This window comes from Alternaria dauci, chromosome 1, assembly GCF_042100115.1.
Source record: "Alternaria dauci strain A2016 chromosome 1, whole genome shotgun sequence".
Lineage (NCBI taxonomy): Eukaryota > Fungi > Ascomycota > Dothideomycetes > Pleosporales > Pleosporaceae > Alternaria > Alternaria dauci.
This window is the reverse complement of record NC_091272.1, coordinates 1095095-1109414: the sequence shown is the minus strand read 5'-3', so window position 1 is coordinate 1109414 and position 14320 is coordinate 1095095. Positions and strand designations below refer to the sequence as shown.

Sequence of the window (14320 nt, the reverse complement as noted above, 5' to 3'; positions counted from 1 at the left end):
ACCAAGACACCCTATGGCGAACGCCTGCTCCATTCCGATAAGATTCGTCTTCTCACCATCGAGAACGATATGGGCGCATTGCGACTGCGCATTACTCCACACGAATTCCAAGACGACCTCAAATACGACGCAATATCATATGTGTGGGGATCAGCAGAAGCCTCAATTAATGTCGCATGCAACGGGACGGACTTTGCAGTGACCCCAACCATTTTCGAGATGCTTCAATACCTGGAACCAAGCACTCCATATTGGCTTGACTCTATCTGTATCAACCAGCAAGATGCCGAAGAAAAAGCGATTCAGGTACCCCTGATGCATCGAATTTACTCGCGCGCTGCAACTGTTGTTATATGGATGGGCATACCTACCATGCAAATTGAGAAATTCATGACAGAATTTCCTAGGTTGATGGAGAAAGGAAAAAAGTGGAACTCTGTGATCGCCCAGCGTCAACAACCATGGACTGATCTCTTTATCACTGATAAAGATATCCTGCAGGGCATTTTACATGTACTCAACAACGAGTGGTTTGACCGTTTGTGGACTTTCCAGGAATGCATTCTCGCAAAACGAGCCATAATATCACATGGACACCTTTGGATAAACCTCGACGAGTTTCTTATCTACGTTCATGATGGATGGTACTTACGACTCGCATACCTAAATGTCTGTCTGCAAAATGTAGATATGCTCGATTCATCGCTCAGATCATTTCCGGCGTGTAGAACTCTGAAGATATATCGCGAGGGTTTTGGACTAGACGGGATGATCCCCCACAACGGGATGCCTTACCTTCTCTACACGCTACGGACAAGAAATGTAAAAGAACCAGTCGATCGAGTCTGGGCCATCACTGGGTTGTTCAGCGAAGCCTTGAGATTGAAGCTAGATTCATTGGTCGATTATACCGACAACGGTCGATCGGACTTTTGGAAAACGCATATACACTTCGCGAAAACGATCATGGTCGAAGAACAAACGCTAGGTCTACTGATGATACCACCCACGGTTGGAGAGAGACCTCATTCAGTCCCGTCATGGTGTCTGGCTCTCATGGGAACCTCTAAATGCGGTATGCTTATAGTAGGCAAATGGACAAGACAAATCAGTGGACAAGACAATGCACTACTCCTGGAAGAGGTCGTAGATGAAGCGGACCATGCATTATCGACTAGTCCTCTGGAACAGCTTTCAAGCCTGTACAAGTCCCGCAAATTCATCTCATTCGAGACAGGTAGCAACCACCTGAAGGGTTGCGGTCATACAATTGATACAGTATCAGAGGTCGTAGATTGTCCTCAACTACAAGGGCGCCACGACTATATTAATAGCGGAAATATCTCAACGCGCAACATTAGCAATGCTATACACGTTGCAAACGTAGATCATTACAATCGCGGTCTTCACCTGGCGCGACGTACAGTTCAGAGCACAAACGAAGACACAACACACGTACCACCAGAGTATTTGATGTCTCTAGTCTTGGACACTAGGCTTTGTAGAGATGCAACTACAGCCTACAAAGATGCGTGGACTGTATTCACCAACCGAGTACATAAGAGGCTGGAAGCCTCGAGCGGGCGACTATCACAAGCCATGACCTTCTACAGGATACTGACAACGCTCACTGGACATTCGTTCTTCAGTACCACCGGCGGTCGCTTCGGTATCGCCACACCAGGATGCAAACCTGGCGACAAAGTTTGTGTCTTCTACGACGAACTTCCCCTCCACATACTACGATGGTCGGAATCCGAAAACGAAACTGGCGCGATCCATGGCGACGGGCCGGCTGAGTTCTGTGGAGTCGCATTCATCCCTCATCTCATGAAGCCGCATGAGCAAGAAGCGGCTCGACTTGGACCAGACGAGATCTTTGTTATCAAATGAAAGGATCCCGGAGCATGCATACGATCCGAATATTGCGGGCCTTTGGCAACTTGGTGAAAGTAAAGAATCGGGATGTTGACAACACCCACGCTGTAAACTTGCTGTCCCATGACGGAACCGTGTCACCACAGGACCATTCACTGTTCTTAGAATTCACCTCTCGTGCTTGTGCCACAATGGATAGCGATCTGGTTGTCCCTTTTCTAGAGTGCTCCCTTACCGTTCCCTGACCAAGTCCATTGAGTTGCAACACTCGACACGATACTGCTTCAACCCAACAATCACCCAAACCCTTCAAACATCGCAACCAAACGATCTAGTCCATCAAATATGGCCACCAGTTTCCCCTATACAGCCTACCCAGGCGTCGGCGTACCCACAACCTTCCTTGTTGGCCCCACCACCAACCCAACACGCTTCGATGTCCACCACTCGCTACTATCCAAAGTATCCCCATTATTCACCATGCCCAATGGGCTCCCCCGAATCATCCTCTCCAACATCTCACTTCCCAACATCGAACCAGATACATTCCGTACACTTTTCACGTGGCTATACGAGCGCAAGCCCCCTGAGTACACATCCGATACGGGCCTATTAGATCTGATGAAACTCTGGGTTTTAGCCGGAGAGCTCGGCATCTGGAAGACACAGAACACGATAATGAGACTGGGCATGGCGCTGATGCAGCCAGCCTATTTCGTCTGCAGGATAGAAACGGTGAAGTGGGTGTACGAGAATACGCCGGTAAAGTCGACGCTTCGAGACTACATCATCACGATTTTCTGCCAGCGCGGTCCGCCGATCACACCCTCGATGTTCGCACCAGACCACGAGCGTTTGGGTATATTTCGCGACGCGGCGCGGTTTATGCGTACATTGAATTTGGTTCGCGCAGGCAATTCTAAGGGGCTGGATGGATATGAGCTCCATGAGCAGTTTCCGATGCACCATACGTGGTCGCCGAGCGAAGACGGGCTCGCACCAGTGCGGGTTCGTGGATGTCTGTCAACGGGCGGGGAGGAACTAGATTGGAGCAAGATCGAGTACCCACTTCCTTCTTTCTTGGTCTGGGGCACAAAGTGGGAAGTCTTACCGGACATGCATTTTGTCAGCGAAGAGAACGTTCGCATGGCGGGAGAAAACGTAGTGAAGCAGATTGAGTTCACCTAGAGGGCGGGTGCGTAGTAGATGTGGCAGAGTATGGGACCTCTCGTTCACATTCTCGAGAACCTACGATGTGTGTAAAGAGGTTGTACGTGGTTAGAGACCTTGCAGTGACGGGCAGCTGGTGCAGGTTGGAGCTTATGTAATTGGGTCTAATTGTGATGTCGATATCGACAAACTTGTACTTGCGTTACGTGAGTACTATGAACATCAGGTACAAAGGAGAGGGAAGCCGACAACCGATATAATCCTTTTCGTATCCAAGTTTCCAAGAGTCAAATCCACAATAGTTGGATGACAGAAAGCGCAAAGTAGCAGGCCGCAAAAATCATGAGCAGCGCTTGCTATGAAAATCGGGAAGGGGTATTACCAGAGGCTGTAAAACATGCGTGCCGAACGCCTAGATCATAGGAAACCTATTTTGTGGTAAAATGAAACAAACATATAAAGGAAATGAGGTGCGAAAAGGTTCATAATTCGTGCAGTTCATGCAGCGGCTACCTCTTGAGGTGTTTGCGCTGGTGCCGCAGAAGATTATCCCTACGAGAGAAGCCATCGAGGTTATCGCAGCCGGGATAAGGACAATAATGCTTGATGGCAACCACCAACGACGGGTCATTGTGTGTCGGGAGGTGCCTCCGGAGGTCCTTGGGGTACAGGAAACCCATGTTACATGTCGAGCATACATGAGGAGCCTCTGTCGAATGGGTCTTTTGGTGGCGGCTATAACCAGTCAGTTGGCGATCGATTGACCTTATTTTCACAGCGAGGCTTACTTCAGGTCACATTGACGGTCGAAAGTCCTATTGCAGCCATCTGTGTTGCAAGGAAACCCGCCGGGTCGAGGGGCCTGGCGCCTTTGGACTGCCCTGCGGGTTCGAGGGCGTCGTGCAGCTAGCCGATCGCCAGGTGTGTAGATGTCTTCCACGTGCGCTTGCACGGTATCTGGTTGCACCGTTGTCTCGTTCACATCGATGATCTCCATGTAATCGTTGATCAACGGCTGCCCATGACCAGCGTTGACATAATCGTATAGCGGTGCTAGGTCGGCTGGCGTCTGTTCGAAGTCGAGCGGCGGCATGGGGAAGAGACCGAGGTCATTGTTGAACGTTCTCGCGGCGACATACTGGACTTGTGGCTGGGACTATCAGCAGCGTATACAAGAGCAAGAGAAGGAGTCTTACTATGGCATGAATACATTGGAAGAAAGGCAGGCAGCAAAGCTCGCACAGCATGTCGTCGAGGTCGGCATAGGAACCGTCCATAGGAGCGTCAGACATGCTGAAGTCCACAAAGGGACTCGACGCTGTCACCGGCTGAAGGAGGACAGCAACAACCACTGTGCAGAGCAGCAGTGAGTACATGCTCTGAGGTGTATCTGGATGCCTAAGGACAGGACGATGTGAGAACCAGCGAGGTGATTGCAATACTAGAAGTTGTGTAAGAAGCGCAACAGCGTGTCTAGTAGACGGCGACAATGTCGATACACTATGCAGAAGAGTAGCAATGCTTGAAGGAAGAAAAGTAGAGGGAAGAGCGCAGAGTCGAATTGGGCAGATGCGTGCTACGGGCAGAGGACTGCGGAGGCCGGCTGCCTGAGGAGCCACAGGTCACGGGCAGGTGTGGCTATGTTGATGATGTAGGTGTCGAGCATTTTGGCTAGCTTGCTGTGTCTTCTGCTGCAATCCTGTCAGGTCTGAGTGTTAGCAGTGATGAAAGTGCACTTTTGCAGCGTTGAAATGTGCAAACTGAGGTTGTGATGAGGTGACAGACGACGGCGCCGTGCAGCGATCAAGGGATGCGCAATCCCTTGACGGGGTTACGCCATACCGTATCGGGACTTGGTGAGGGGTTGTGTGGCTCTACCGTGCCCGTGATTTTGACACCCTTCAGAGTATGAAGAAAATGGCGGTCCCAATACCTATGAAAATTATTGCGATGGTAGACTGTTGGTCAGTTAGTTCTTTAGTGCCAACTTCGAGGTTTACCAGTTCTCGCTGTTGCTTTTCCTCTCACGTGCTCTCGTGCCATGACGCCATCGAGTCGACATTCGCAACACCAAACTCTGCAACCCAAGCTGCAACTCTCACGCTTTCGTTCATATACTCTCGTAGAGCCTTTAAATTCGTTTCATATTGGCAACTTCTGCTTCTTGATCCCGGGGGGCTGTCGATGTACTCAGATGCCTCGGTGGTAATACGAACGTTCGTAAGCCCTCAAATGATACAGAGAGACGTCTAACATTATTATCGATAATCAGAAGAATTACAAGAGACTCAAGCTGCGTTCAACTCGGGCTGAGGATGCGTGCTCGATATATAACAACGCGACTCCTCTGCAGTCCGCGCATGATCCAACACACCACGACTTAACAACAAAACAAGGCAGCCACTTCAGCTGTGTTTGTTACTATTCATATCTCGGCTTCATGAAGCTGATTCGAGATTGATCCTCTTTTGAGGATAATAGCGCATACTTTACATTGCACGCGCGTTCCATGTCCAATCGGTCATTCAGGCGTTCTGCCATGTTTGGAGCGGGCGGCCTCCCAGGCATCTGTCGAACAAGGACTGGTGAGCAAAGCCCCACCACAGCGCACGTTGTCATGGGTGGAGACAACCTTTCCAATACGCTGCGCCCTCTGAATCACAGCCCTCTGTAAACTTGATGATTCGGGTAGGTACCGTGATGTGCACTCTGTGCACAACAATGGCCTGCATGCGGGGCTGCCCCGCATTGCAAATTAAAGCCTCGTACGCGACGCTCTTTAATGAACACCGCCGCCTTACAGTCGGGTGCTTCGGAGCTCAAAATCTGTCCTACCGAATATGCTGTCTACTCGAGGCCGCAGATATGCGGCTTTGGATCTGGCTGCAAGCTACACTAAAGATCGTGGCCATTTCTACGACAAGACCAAATACCCAACAGGTCTGGTGTCTTTCAGAAATGCTGAGAACGTTAGTCTGAGTTGGCTGGACTTACTGTCATAGCCTGAATACCAATGCTAATGACTGACAGTTGCTGATGCGAGAAGAGGTCCTAGACTACATTAAGACCAAGGTCAGCCCTCAGCACCACACGAGGGAACTGTATTCTAAACGCGGCTCAGTGCATTCCTAGTCTTGATTTCGACACCTTGACCTATCATGACGGCCCATTCGGATCCAAACGCTTGCGACAAGCAATGGCTGCCTTCATCAACAAGCGCTTCTCGCCCGCATCGGCTGTAACGATGGACCAGGTATCTTTTGTCAGCGGTGTGACTGCCTTGAACGATATTTTGTCACTATGTATGACGGACGGTGAGACTGATGGTTTGCTCCTTGGTATGCCAATATACGGATCCTTCTATCCGGATATGGCGAGCATGTCCAAGTGAGTATGAGTATTATCAAAGCGGAAAACCCTGTCTGTAAGTACTAACTTATCCCAGCTGCAAGCTGGTTTATACCCCGTTCGATGGCAAAGACCAGTTTACTACCGCGGCAGTTGAACATTACGAGCGCGCTGTCGAAGAAGCTGGCCGGAACAGGATTCAAGTAAAGGCACTTATCATATGCAACCCACATAATCCACTTGGTAAAAGTTTTGCATGTCAAGGAAGAAAAGCAGGACTGATCCGATTTTCCAGGCCGGTGCTATCCCCGTGAAGCAATAGAAGCCATCCTCCGCTTCTGTAATAAACACGGCATACAACTTATCAGCGATGAGATATATGCTCAATCGGTTTATGACTTGGGTCCGGCCTATGCAGAGTTTACGTCGGTACTCTCTGTTGATGTGACAGGTATTATTGACGAAAAATTCGTTCATGTGATGTATGGAATGTCAAAGGTAACGTGACTCTCCACTTGGACAATATCTTCAGCGCTGATTCTGTTGGTTAGGATTTTGCCGTCGCTGGCCTAAGACTCGGATGTTTAATCTCAAGAAACAAAGAACTGGGACAAGCTGTCCAGTCTCTAGCGTACGTATGCTGAAACCCCGAGGGAAGGCTAAACATTGATTTCCTTGTGTTTGCAGACGATTCCACGGCGCATCGCCAGTGACTGACGCTATCGCCACGACCATCCTTGAGGACGAAGAGTGGCACACCCAGTTTTTGACAGAGAGCGCGAGGGTGTTGAGTGAAAACCATAAGCTGGTGGCTGAGGCACTTGACAAGGCGGGGATTCCTTTAGATCATAACGCGTAAGTAGACTCTACGTTTCTGAACATTCATAGGACGAGTGACTGACATGTTCCCGCGCCTCAGCAATGCTGGTTTCTTCCTTTGGGTTGATCTGTCAGCATGTCTACGCGACTCAACTTGGGAGGCAGAGGATGAGCTGAAACAAGCACTCTACGATCATGGCGTGGAGATGTCGGCTGGACAAGCGTATCACGACGAGAAGCCGGGCAATTTCCGCTTTCTGTTTTCACTGGATAGGGATACTGTGGAAGAGGGTCTGAGGAGGGTCATCGAGTTCTACAAGACTCGTCGGACTGATCGGACTGATCGGAGCTAGCAAACAAGCAATAATCATCCGTGTGGAAACTTGACTAAGAAGTATGGTAATAAAATATTAGTGCTAGAAACTTGGACATCGCGAGGGCCTGGTATGACGCGCGACGCGTGACGCTCGTGACCGCGCGAAAAGGTGCCACGCGATGACTAGATCCCTGCACGAGATCGTCCCGCCAGATCGGAATTGCGACAGGGGAAAGTGCGTCATCATTCTAGCCATCGAGCTTCGACTACCAGAAACAAACCGTACCACCTTTGTGCCTATGTCGCGATAGCAAAGAAAAACAGGCACCATAATGCCACCAATACTGTCTCGAAAGCGCTCGCGATCCGCCTCCCCTCAACCAGAGCCGCAGGCGAAGCGTGCGCAGGCCCGCAAACCTTCTGCACCCGCTCGTAGAGGCAAAGAGTCTGTCTTCCAGACTCTGGATGCGCTGCCGAAAGTCAAGCGGACGCTGTCGCAAACAAAAGCATTATTGGAACAAGAAGATGACGACAGTGAGTCGTCAGAGCTAGAGAGCAGCGAGGACGAGTTTGAAGATGTTCCGCTGAACGGCGCAAATAAGGGGAAAGGGAAGGCGCGAGCTGGTGGCGATAGCGATGAAAGCGAGGACGATGATTGGGAAGACGCCCTCGGTGCGCATCACCACACGAAACCGGATCATGGCCCTGCGCCTGTCATTACCGGCGACATCGCCCTTACCTTATCCGCCGCACCGAAGACTGCCTTTGATACAAAATCTGATGGAAAGAAGGGGCCATCCAAGGTCCAGCGGCAGATACGGAACGTCACGCATTGCATGCACGTACAGTACTTGATGTACCACAACCTCATCAGGAACGCTTGGATACAGGACAAGGAAGTGCAGACGATACTGGTCGAAGGCATGTCAGCCGGGTGTTGGCGCGAACTGGAAAAGTACTGGGCCGATGCAGGCATCACAAATGGACCCAGTTGCGTCGTTGTGCAGAAGGCGCCAAGTCCTTTGCCCAAACAGGCCACAAAAGACAAGAAGGGAAAGTGGAAGGACAGTGGGAGCAACGGCATCAAGGTGTACGAGAGCCCGCAGAAGCGATCCTCTGTTCGCGAGGACAAAAAGAAGACTCCGCAGGGCAAAGACAAGATCGGCAGCAAAGGCGACAGGAAAGGGCGCGATTGGGGCGCGACATCCGAGCCACTCGAACCGAAAACTCCGAACCTGTCAGCGGGTGATCCTCTACTTCGGCTACTAAGATATGTTTCTGCGTATTGGAAGTCAAAGTTCCGAGTCACAGCTCCGAGTCTACGAAAACGTGGTTATCTGTCGCCCTCGACACTAGAAGCCGAGATCAATGCATGGAGGGAGGACCCGGATTATCCAGATACTTTTGGCGAGCGAGTGGAGAGTCTAGATGCTTTCCGCGACAGGGCTCGAAAATGCGAGGGGAGTAGAGACTTGGGAGAGCAACTCTTCACGGCTTTGCTACGAGGCCTAGGCATTGAGGCTCGTATGATAGTCAGTCTACAGCCCGTTGGGTTTGGCTGGAGTCAGAGCGAAGAAGGCAGGGCTAAGAACCTGGAAAAGCTCAAGAGAGCAAAACCTGCTGACAAGGACGCATCGAAAGCAGCAACAACAAACACGAAAGCGAAGTCTGATTTAGCTACAAAGAAGAGCGGAGCATCCACTGATGTGGACATGGACAACAGTAGCGATCTAAGCAGTGTTATCTCTATTTCTTCTGACTCTGAAGACGAAAGACCAGCGAAGAAGTCGCCAAAGTCACGCAACTATAGCGAAGAGCTACCATATCCGACGTACTGGACAGAAGCTATTTCCCATCTGACACATACTCCGGTATCAGTATCTCCGCTTCCTAAGACGATCATAGCAAGCGCGGCTTCCCCAGACAAGCTCATGGACTTTTACGCCCGTGGTGCGGCGGCCGACAAAGCGAGACAGGTATTAGCCTACCTCATTGCCTTCTCCTCTGATGGCACAGCCAAAGATGTCACGACACGCTATCTACCAAAACACCAGTGGCCTGGTCGGACGAAAGGCTTCCGTATGCCAGTCGAGAAGGTACCGATACACAATAAGCATGGAAAGGTCAAGCGATGGGAGGAATGGGATTGGGCCAAGTCACTCTTGCGCCCCTACGCCAGGCCCCATGACAAGCGTCAACCATGGGATGAAGTTGAGGACGAGGGTGACCTTGTCCCTCAAGAGCCAGAGAAGAAGAAAGACATGGACGAAGAAGGTGGCAAGGAGACGCTGCAGGGCTATAAGAATTCCGCTGAATACGTGCTCGAGCGTCACCTCCGTCGGGAAGAAGCACTCAAACCCGGCGCGAAAATTGTTCGATACTTCGTCACTGGCAAAGGCGACAACGAGAAGTCGGAGCCCGTGTACCTCAGGAAGGACATTGTGAATTGCAAGACTCAAGAGTCTTGGCACAAGGAAGGCCGCGAAGTACTGGAAGGTCAGCAGCCCCTCAAGCTTGTGCCCATGCGTGCTGTCACAGTGACGCGCAAACGCGAGATTGAAGAACGCGAACGTATTGAAGGCGGTAAAGTAAAACAAGGGCTCTACTCCAGAGCACAGACCGACTGGATCATTCCCGACCCTATCGTTGACGGCCAAATCCCACGTAACTCGTACGGAAACATTGATGTTTACGTGCCCACCATGGTGCCGAAAGGCGCTGTTCATATTCCACTCAAAGGCACAGCGCGCATATGCCGCAAACTCAACATCGACTACGCGGAAGCGTGTACCGGATTCGAGTTTGGCAAGCAGCGCGCTGTGCCTGTTATAACTGGCGTTGTGATTGCGCAGGAAAACGAGGACATGCTAATAGATGCTTGGGAGATTGAAGAGGCGGAGAAGCAGAGAAAGGAGAGAGAAAAGAGGGAGAAGTTCTTATTGGGATTATGGAGGAAGTTCGCAAGTGGTCTGAAGATCGTAGACAGGATGCGAGAAGAGTATGGAGAGGATGTCGAGTTACCAGCGAAAGAGAAGCTGGTACTGCCAACAGAGGAAGAGACTACAGAAAAGAAGTCGCAGTGGGAGGTGTTCCAGAACCATACAGACTTTGAGGGCGGCTTCGTGCGCGACGACAATGCGGCTTCTGGCGGTGGCTTTATGCCTGAAAAAGCGCCCCAAATGACACGGCAATATGATGACATGGCTGGTGGGTTTTTCACAGCAAGCCAAGACGACCCTGGACATGGCGATCTCACCATTGATCACGGCGAGAAGAAGGACGCATCACGCATATCCGTGGCAGACAGCGCACATCGCACACCAGTATCGCTTACACAGGCGTTGCAGCAGCCGCCTAGCGAATCTGGTGGAGATTCGGATGAAAATGAGGACGACGGTGCGGATGCGCCACAGGCCGAGCGAGGCGAACGGAAAAAAGAAAAGGAAGAAAAAGAAGTCGAACCTCAAGCCACTCGCCGCAAGTCAGCTGTCACAGCTTCAGTTCGTGGTCGTGGCCGTCCACGTGGTCGCGGCCGTCCACGTGGTCGCGGAGCCAAGACCCCGACAGTATCCGCGCGGAAACGTAAATCCACGGTAACAGACTCAGGGTCTGACGATGATGCACTCTCTGATGCGCCCTCGAATCCGCCAACACCACCGCCTTCTACCCGCTCAGCGCCAAGGCGTAAGGCTGCCAGGAAAAGTGACGCACAAGTCAAGAGCCACTTTTTTGCCGAAGGAAGTGATGACGAGACGGATATGACGGACCTGAATGAGCGCAATTCGCCAAGGAAGAAGGCTACAACACGAGGACGCGGGAGTGGCAAAGGCAGAGGGACTGGACGGGGAAGAGGGCGAGCGGGGAAAGCCAAGTAATGATACGAGAGTGGAGTATTGATACCTACACCGGTGTGCAGTGGATGTGCAAAATCATTCGAGCTAATCTTGACGATACGGCCACAAGGCATGAATTTCAGTCAGCCAGCACTAGGGCTGGCCAACAGGAAAAGATCTCGCGATCTCTCAGCGCCACTGCTGGTGCACTTAACGCATTCGATGGCTTCGCTACTCTCCCGATCCGACTGCCGCATTGCATCATCCTTCCCCAGATTTCCACCACACTTTTTAAACTTCCGAAGCGCAAACCTGCAAAAATCGCAAAAACCAAAAAATCAAGAGCAACTAAGTATTACCGGATCGAGAAAAAAAATTATCGACTCGATAGCATGCACGCAGATCTGTTTTTAGACCTGCCCAGTCTCGCTAGGTGTGTCTGGGCATATCTTGGTTCCGCCATTGCAGGCTCCCGGTCCTTGGCAGACTTCGGTACCGTATCTCCCCCCCTAAATCAATCCCAAACAGTTGGTCTGTTGTAGCCAAGCTGCGCCATTGTGCAGTCGCAAATTGCTTCTTGGACGCCTATATTTCCTATCGCGCTGGGTCCTTGCTCGATATGCATGACAGCGTGACAGCTGCGGCTGCCCGGTCTTACGGCAGTACTGCCCATGGTAGCTCCGCGTTGCTAGGGAGTTTGTTCCAGCAGTGGCTGTTCCAATGGCGTCGGTAGAGTGCGGTAGACGAGCTTTCGGCGCCGCCCATGTGGGGATCTTCCCAACATCCACCCTAGTTCCACGCCCGCCGTCTTGTTCGTATTCGTGCTCATCACCTGTTGCCGGCGCGAGCGAGTCTTGGCTACAATGCACATTGTTTGATCTGCGATCCCTAGTCCGCCCGCTCATTAGTTGCCAGAAACGTTGTGCCTCTCCGGTCTTTTTGCATCGATGGGTCGAGATGCGAGTCTGGGGCTGGCGCACATAAGTACATATGTTCTCCTGTTATTTCGTTTTCTTGCGCCCCATTCCGACTCAGGTCTTTATCAGTCTCTCGCTTTGCCAATATTTTTTCTTTGGCAGCTGTCTCTCGCTATTCCGACTCTTGAAACCAGTCTTATCCTTAATTCTCTAATTTCTTAAAAGATGCGTTTCACAGACGTCTTTGCTGTCGGTGTGATTGCGCCTTTGGTGGCAGCTCATGGTGGAATCCCAGGAGCGCCTAAGATTTTTGGTCTACCCAGAGACTTGCTCGACGACTTCAAAGCTCCCGTCGCTCCCCGTACGCTTCGACACCCTCCTGCGCCCAGGGGCGGTCTGTTGGAAACACGCCAAGGTGGTCAAAACGGACGTTGTGGACCTAGCTTCGGCAATGCCAAGTGTGCTACAGGATACTGCTGCTCGGGTGCCGTATGTTGGTCTTCGACTTTTGATACCTGCAAGTGCTAATTGGAAAAAGGGCTACTGCGGAACTACAAAGGAACATTGCCAGGCTCCCGACTGCTTGATTGATTTTGGCCCAGCTTGCGATGGCAACAAGACACCCGCTGGAGCTAGCACCCGCAACGACGCTCGTCCTCAAAAGGGCAGTGTCGCATATGGAGGTGGTGGTGTTTACGCCTGCAAGAAGGCTGGAACAGTCGCCATCACCTACGACGACGGGTAAGCTCTTTCACCCCGCCATACCTCAACACTCGACTAATAAAACCTTAGTCCATATATTTACACTGACCGCGTCCTCGATCAATTCGCCGCTGCCGGCTTCAAGGCTACCTTCTTCGTGACTGGTATCAACCTTGGCAAGGGCGCCATCGACAGCACAGCGCAATGGTCCAACGTGATCAAGCGCATGGTTGCTGATGGTCACCAAGTCGCATCCCACACCTGGTCCCACCAGGATCTCAGCATCATCACTGATGCGCAACGCTACGACCAGATGGTCAAGAACGAGATGGCTATTCGCAACATCATTGGAAAGTACCCTACATACATGCGTCCTCCTTACTCGTCTTGCAACGCCGCTTGCCAGACCGTTATGAAGAACTTGGGATACGTCGTCAGCTACTTCGATCTGGACACGGATGACTACAACCAGCTCGCCAACATCCAGGTTGCCAAGGACAACTTCAAGAGGGTCCTTGACTCCACGGCTGGCGGTCCCAGCTCCGGCCACCGTCTCGCTATCGCCCACGACATTCACGAGCAGACTGCCCTTAACCTTACCGGATATATGCTTTCATACTTGAAGTCCAAGGGCTACCGCGGTGTCACCATGGGCGAGTGCATGGGTGAGCCCGAGGCCAACTGGTACCGTACTTCTGGCGAGAGCGGTTCTACCACCCCTCCTCCTACCTCTGGCGGTGGCAGTGGCAGCACCCCTGTTTCTACCGATGGACAGTGCGGCTCTGGCAAGGGAACGTGCGCTGGTTCTTCTTTTGGCAACTGCTGCTCCCAGTACGGATGGTGTGGATCATCCGCTGGTCACTGCAGCGCTGGCTGCAACTCTGCCTTTGGCACTTGCACTGGCAGTGGCAGTGGCACAACTGCCCCTGCGCCAGCTCCTACCACTCCAGCCCCTACTAAGCAGGTCTCTACTGATGGTACTTGCGGAACTCAGGGAGGTGCTACTTGTGCTGGCTCTACATTCGGTAACTGTTGCTCGCAGTACGGATGGTGCGGCTCTACTACAGGACACTGTGGTTCCGGTTGCCAGAGCGGATCGGGTACTTGCAGCTAGAGGGTTGCTGTTGAGAGGAGTATCTAAATCATGTTTGCGTGGATGGCGTTGGTGTTACAATCGCGCCCATGTAAACACATCACATAATGCAAACATCAAAACATCAAAACATATTATACTTCATTCTCTTCTTTGCTACTCCAGCTTCATTGTATATATTGACTTTTGTTCATATTCGCTCCCTTCAGACATGGCTGCAAGTCGATTTTGGGTACATATTGAC

General features: G+C 51.5%; 5 protein-coding genes across 5 annotated transcripts; 4 read left to right on the top strand and 1 right to left on the bottom strand.

Moving 5' to 3' along the window:
* Window positions 1–2358: 2358 nt before the first annotated feature.
* ACET3X_000357 (uncharacterized protein) lies at window positions 2359–3066 on the top strand (the record flags this gene model as incomplete). The annotated part of the gene is made up of 1 exon (XM_069447643.1): window positions 2359–3066. One exon carries the CDS (start codon window positions 2359–2361, stop codon window positions 3064–3066), a length of 708 nt encoding a protein of 235 aa, XP_069310599.1.
* Window positions 3067–3557: 491 nt separating this feature from the next.
* On the bottom strand, window positions 3558–4340 carry ACET3X_000356 (uncharacterized protein; the record flags this gene model as incomplete). Its single annotated transcript, XM_069447642.1, has 3 exons — window positions 3558–3783; window positions 3837–4198; window positions 4245–4340. 3 exons carry the CDS (start codon window positions 4338–4340, stop codon window positions 3558–3560), a joined length of 684 nt encoding a protein of 227 aa, XP_069310598.1.
* A 1548-nt stretch (window positions 4341–5888) lies between these two features.
* On the top strand, window positions 5889–7568 carry ACET3X_000355 (uncharacterized protein; the record flags this gene model as incomplete). Its single annotated transcript, XM_069447641.1, has 7 exons — window positions 5889–6017; window positions 6170–6435; window positions 6494–6639; window positions 6692–6894; window positions 6948–7027; window positions 7084–7251; window positions 7316–7568. The coding sequence occupies 7 exons, from the start codon at window positions 5889–5891 to the stop codon at window positions 7566–7568; spliced, it is 1245 nt and encodes a 414-aa protein (XP_069310597.1).
* Window positions 7569–7863: 295 nt separating this feature from the next.
* Window positions 7864–11406, top strand: ACET3X_000354 (uncharacterized protein; the record flags this gene model as incomplete). The annotated part of the gene is made up of 1 exon (XM_069447640.1): window positions 7864–11406. One exon carries the CDS (start codon window positions 7864–7866, stop codon window positions 11404–11406), a length of 3543 nt encoding a protein of 1180 aa, XP_069310596.1.
* A 983-nt stretch (window positions 11407–12389) lies between these two features.
* Window positions 12390–14199, top strand: ACET3X_000353 (uncharacterized protein). The gene is made up of 3 exons (XM_069447639.1): window positions 12390–12770; window positions 12820–13022; window positions 13074–14199. Exons 1-3 carry the CDS (start codon window positions 12507–12509, stop codon window positions 14095–14097), a joined length of 1491 nt encoding a protein of 496 aa, XP_069310595.1. The 5' UTR covers window positions 12390–12506; the 3' UTR covers window positions 14098–14199.
* Window positions 14200–14320: the final 121 nt, after the last annotated feature.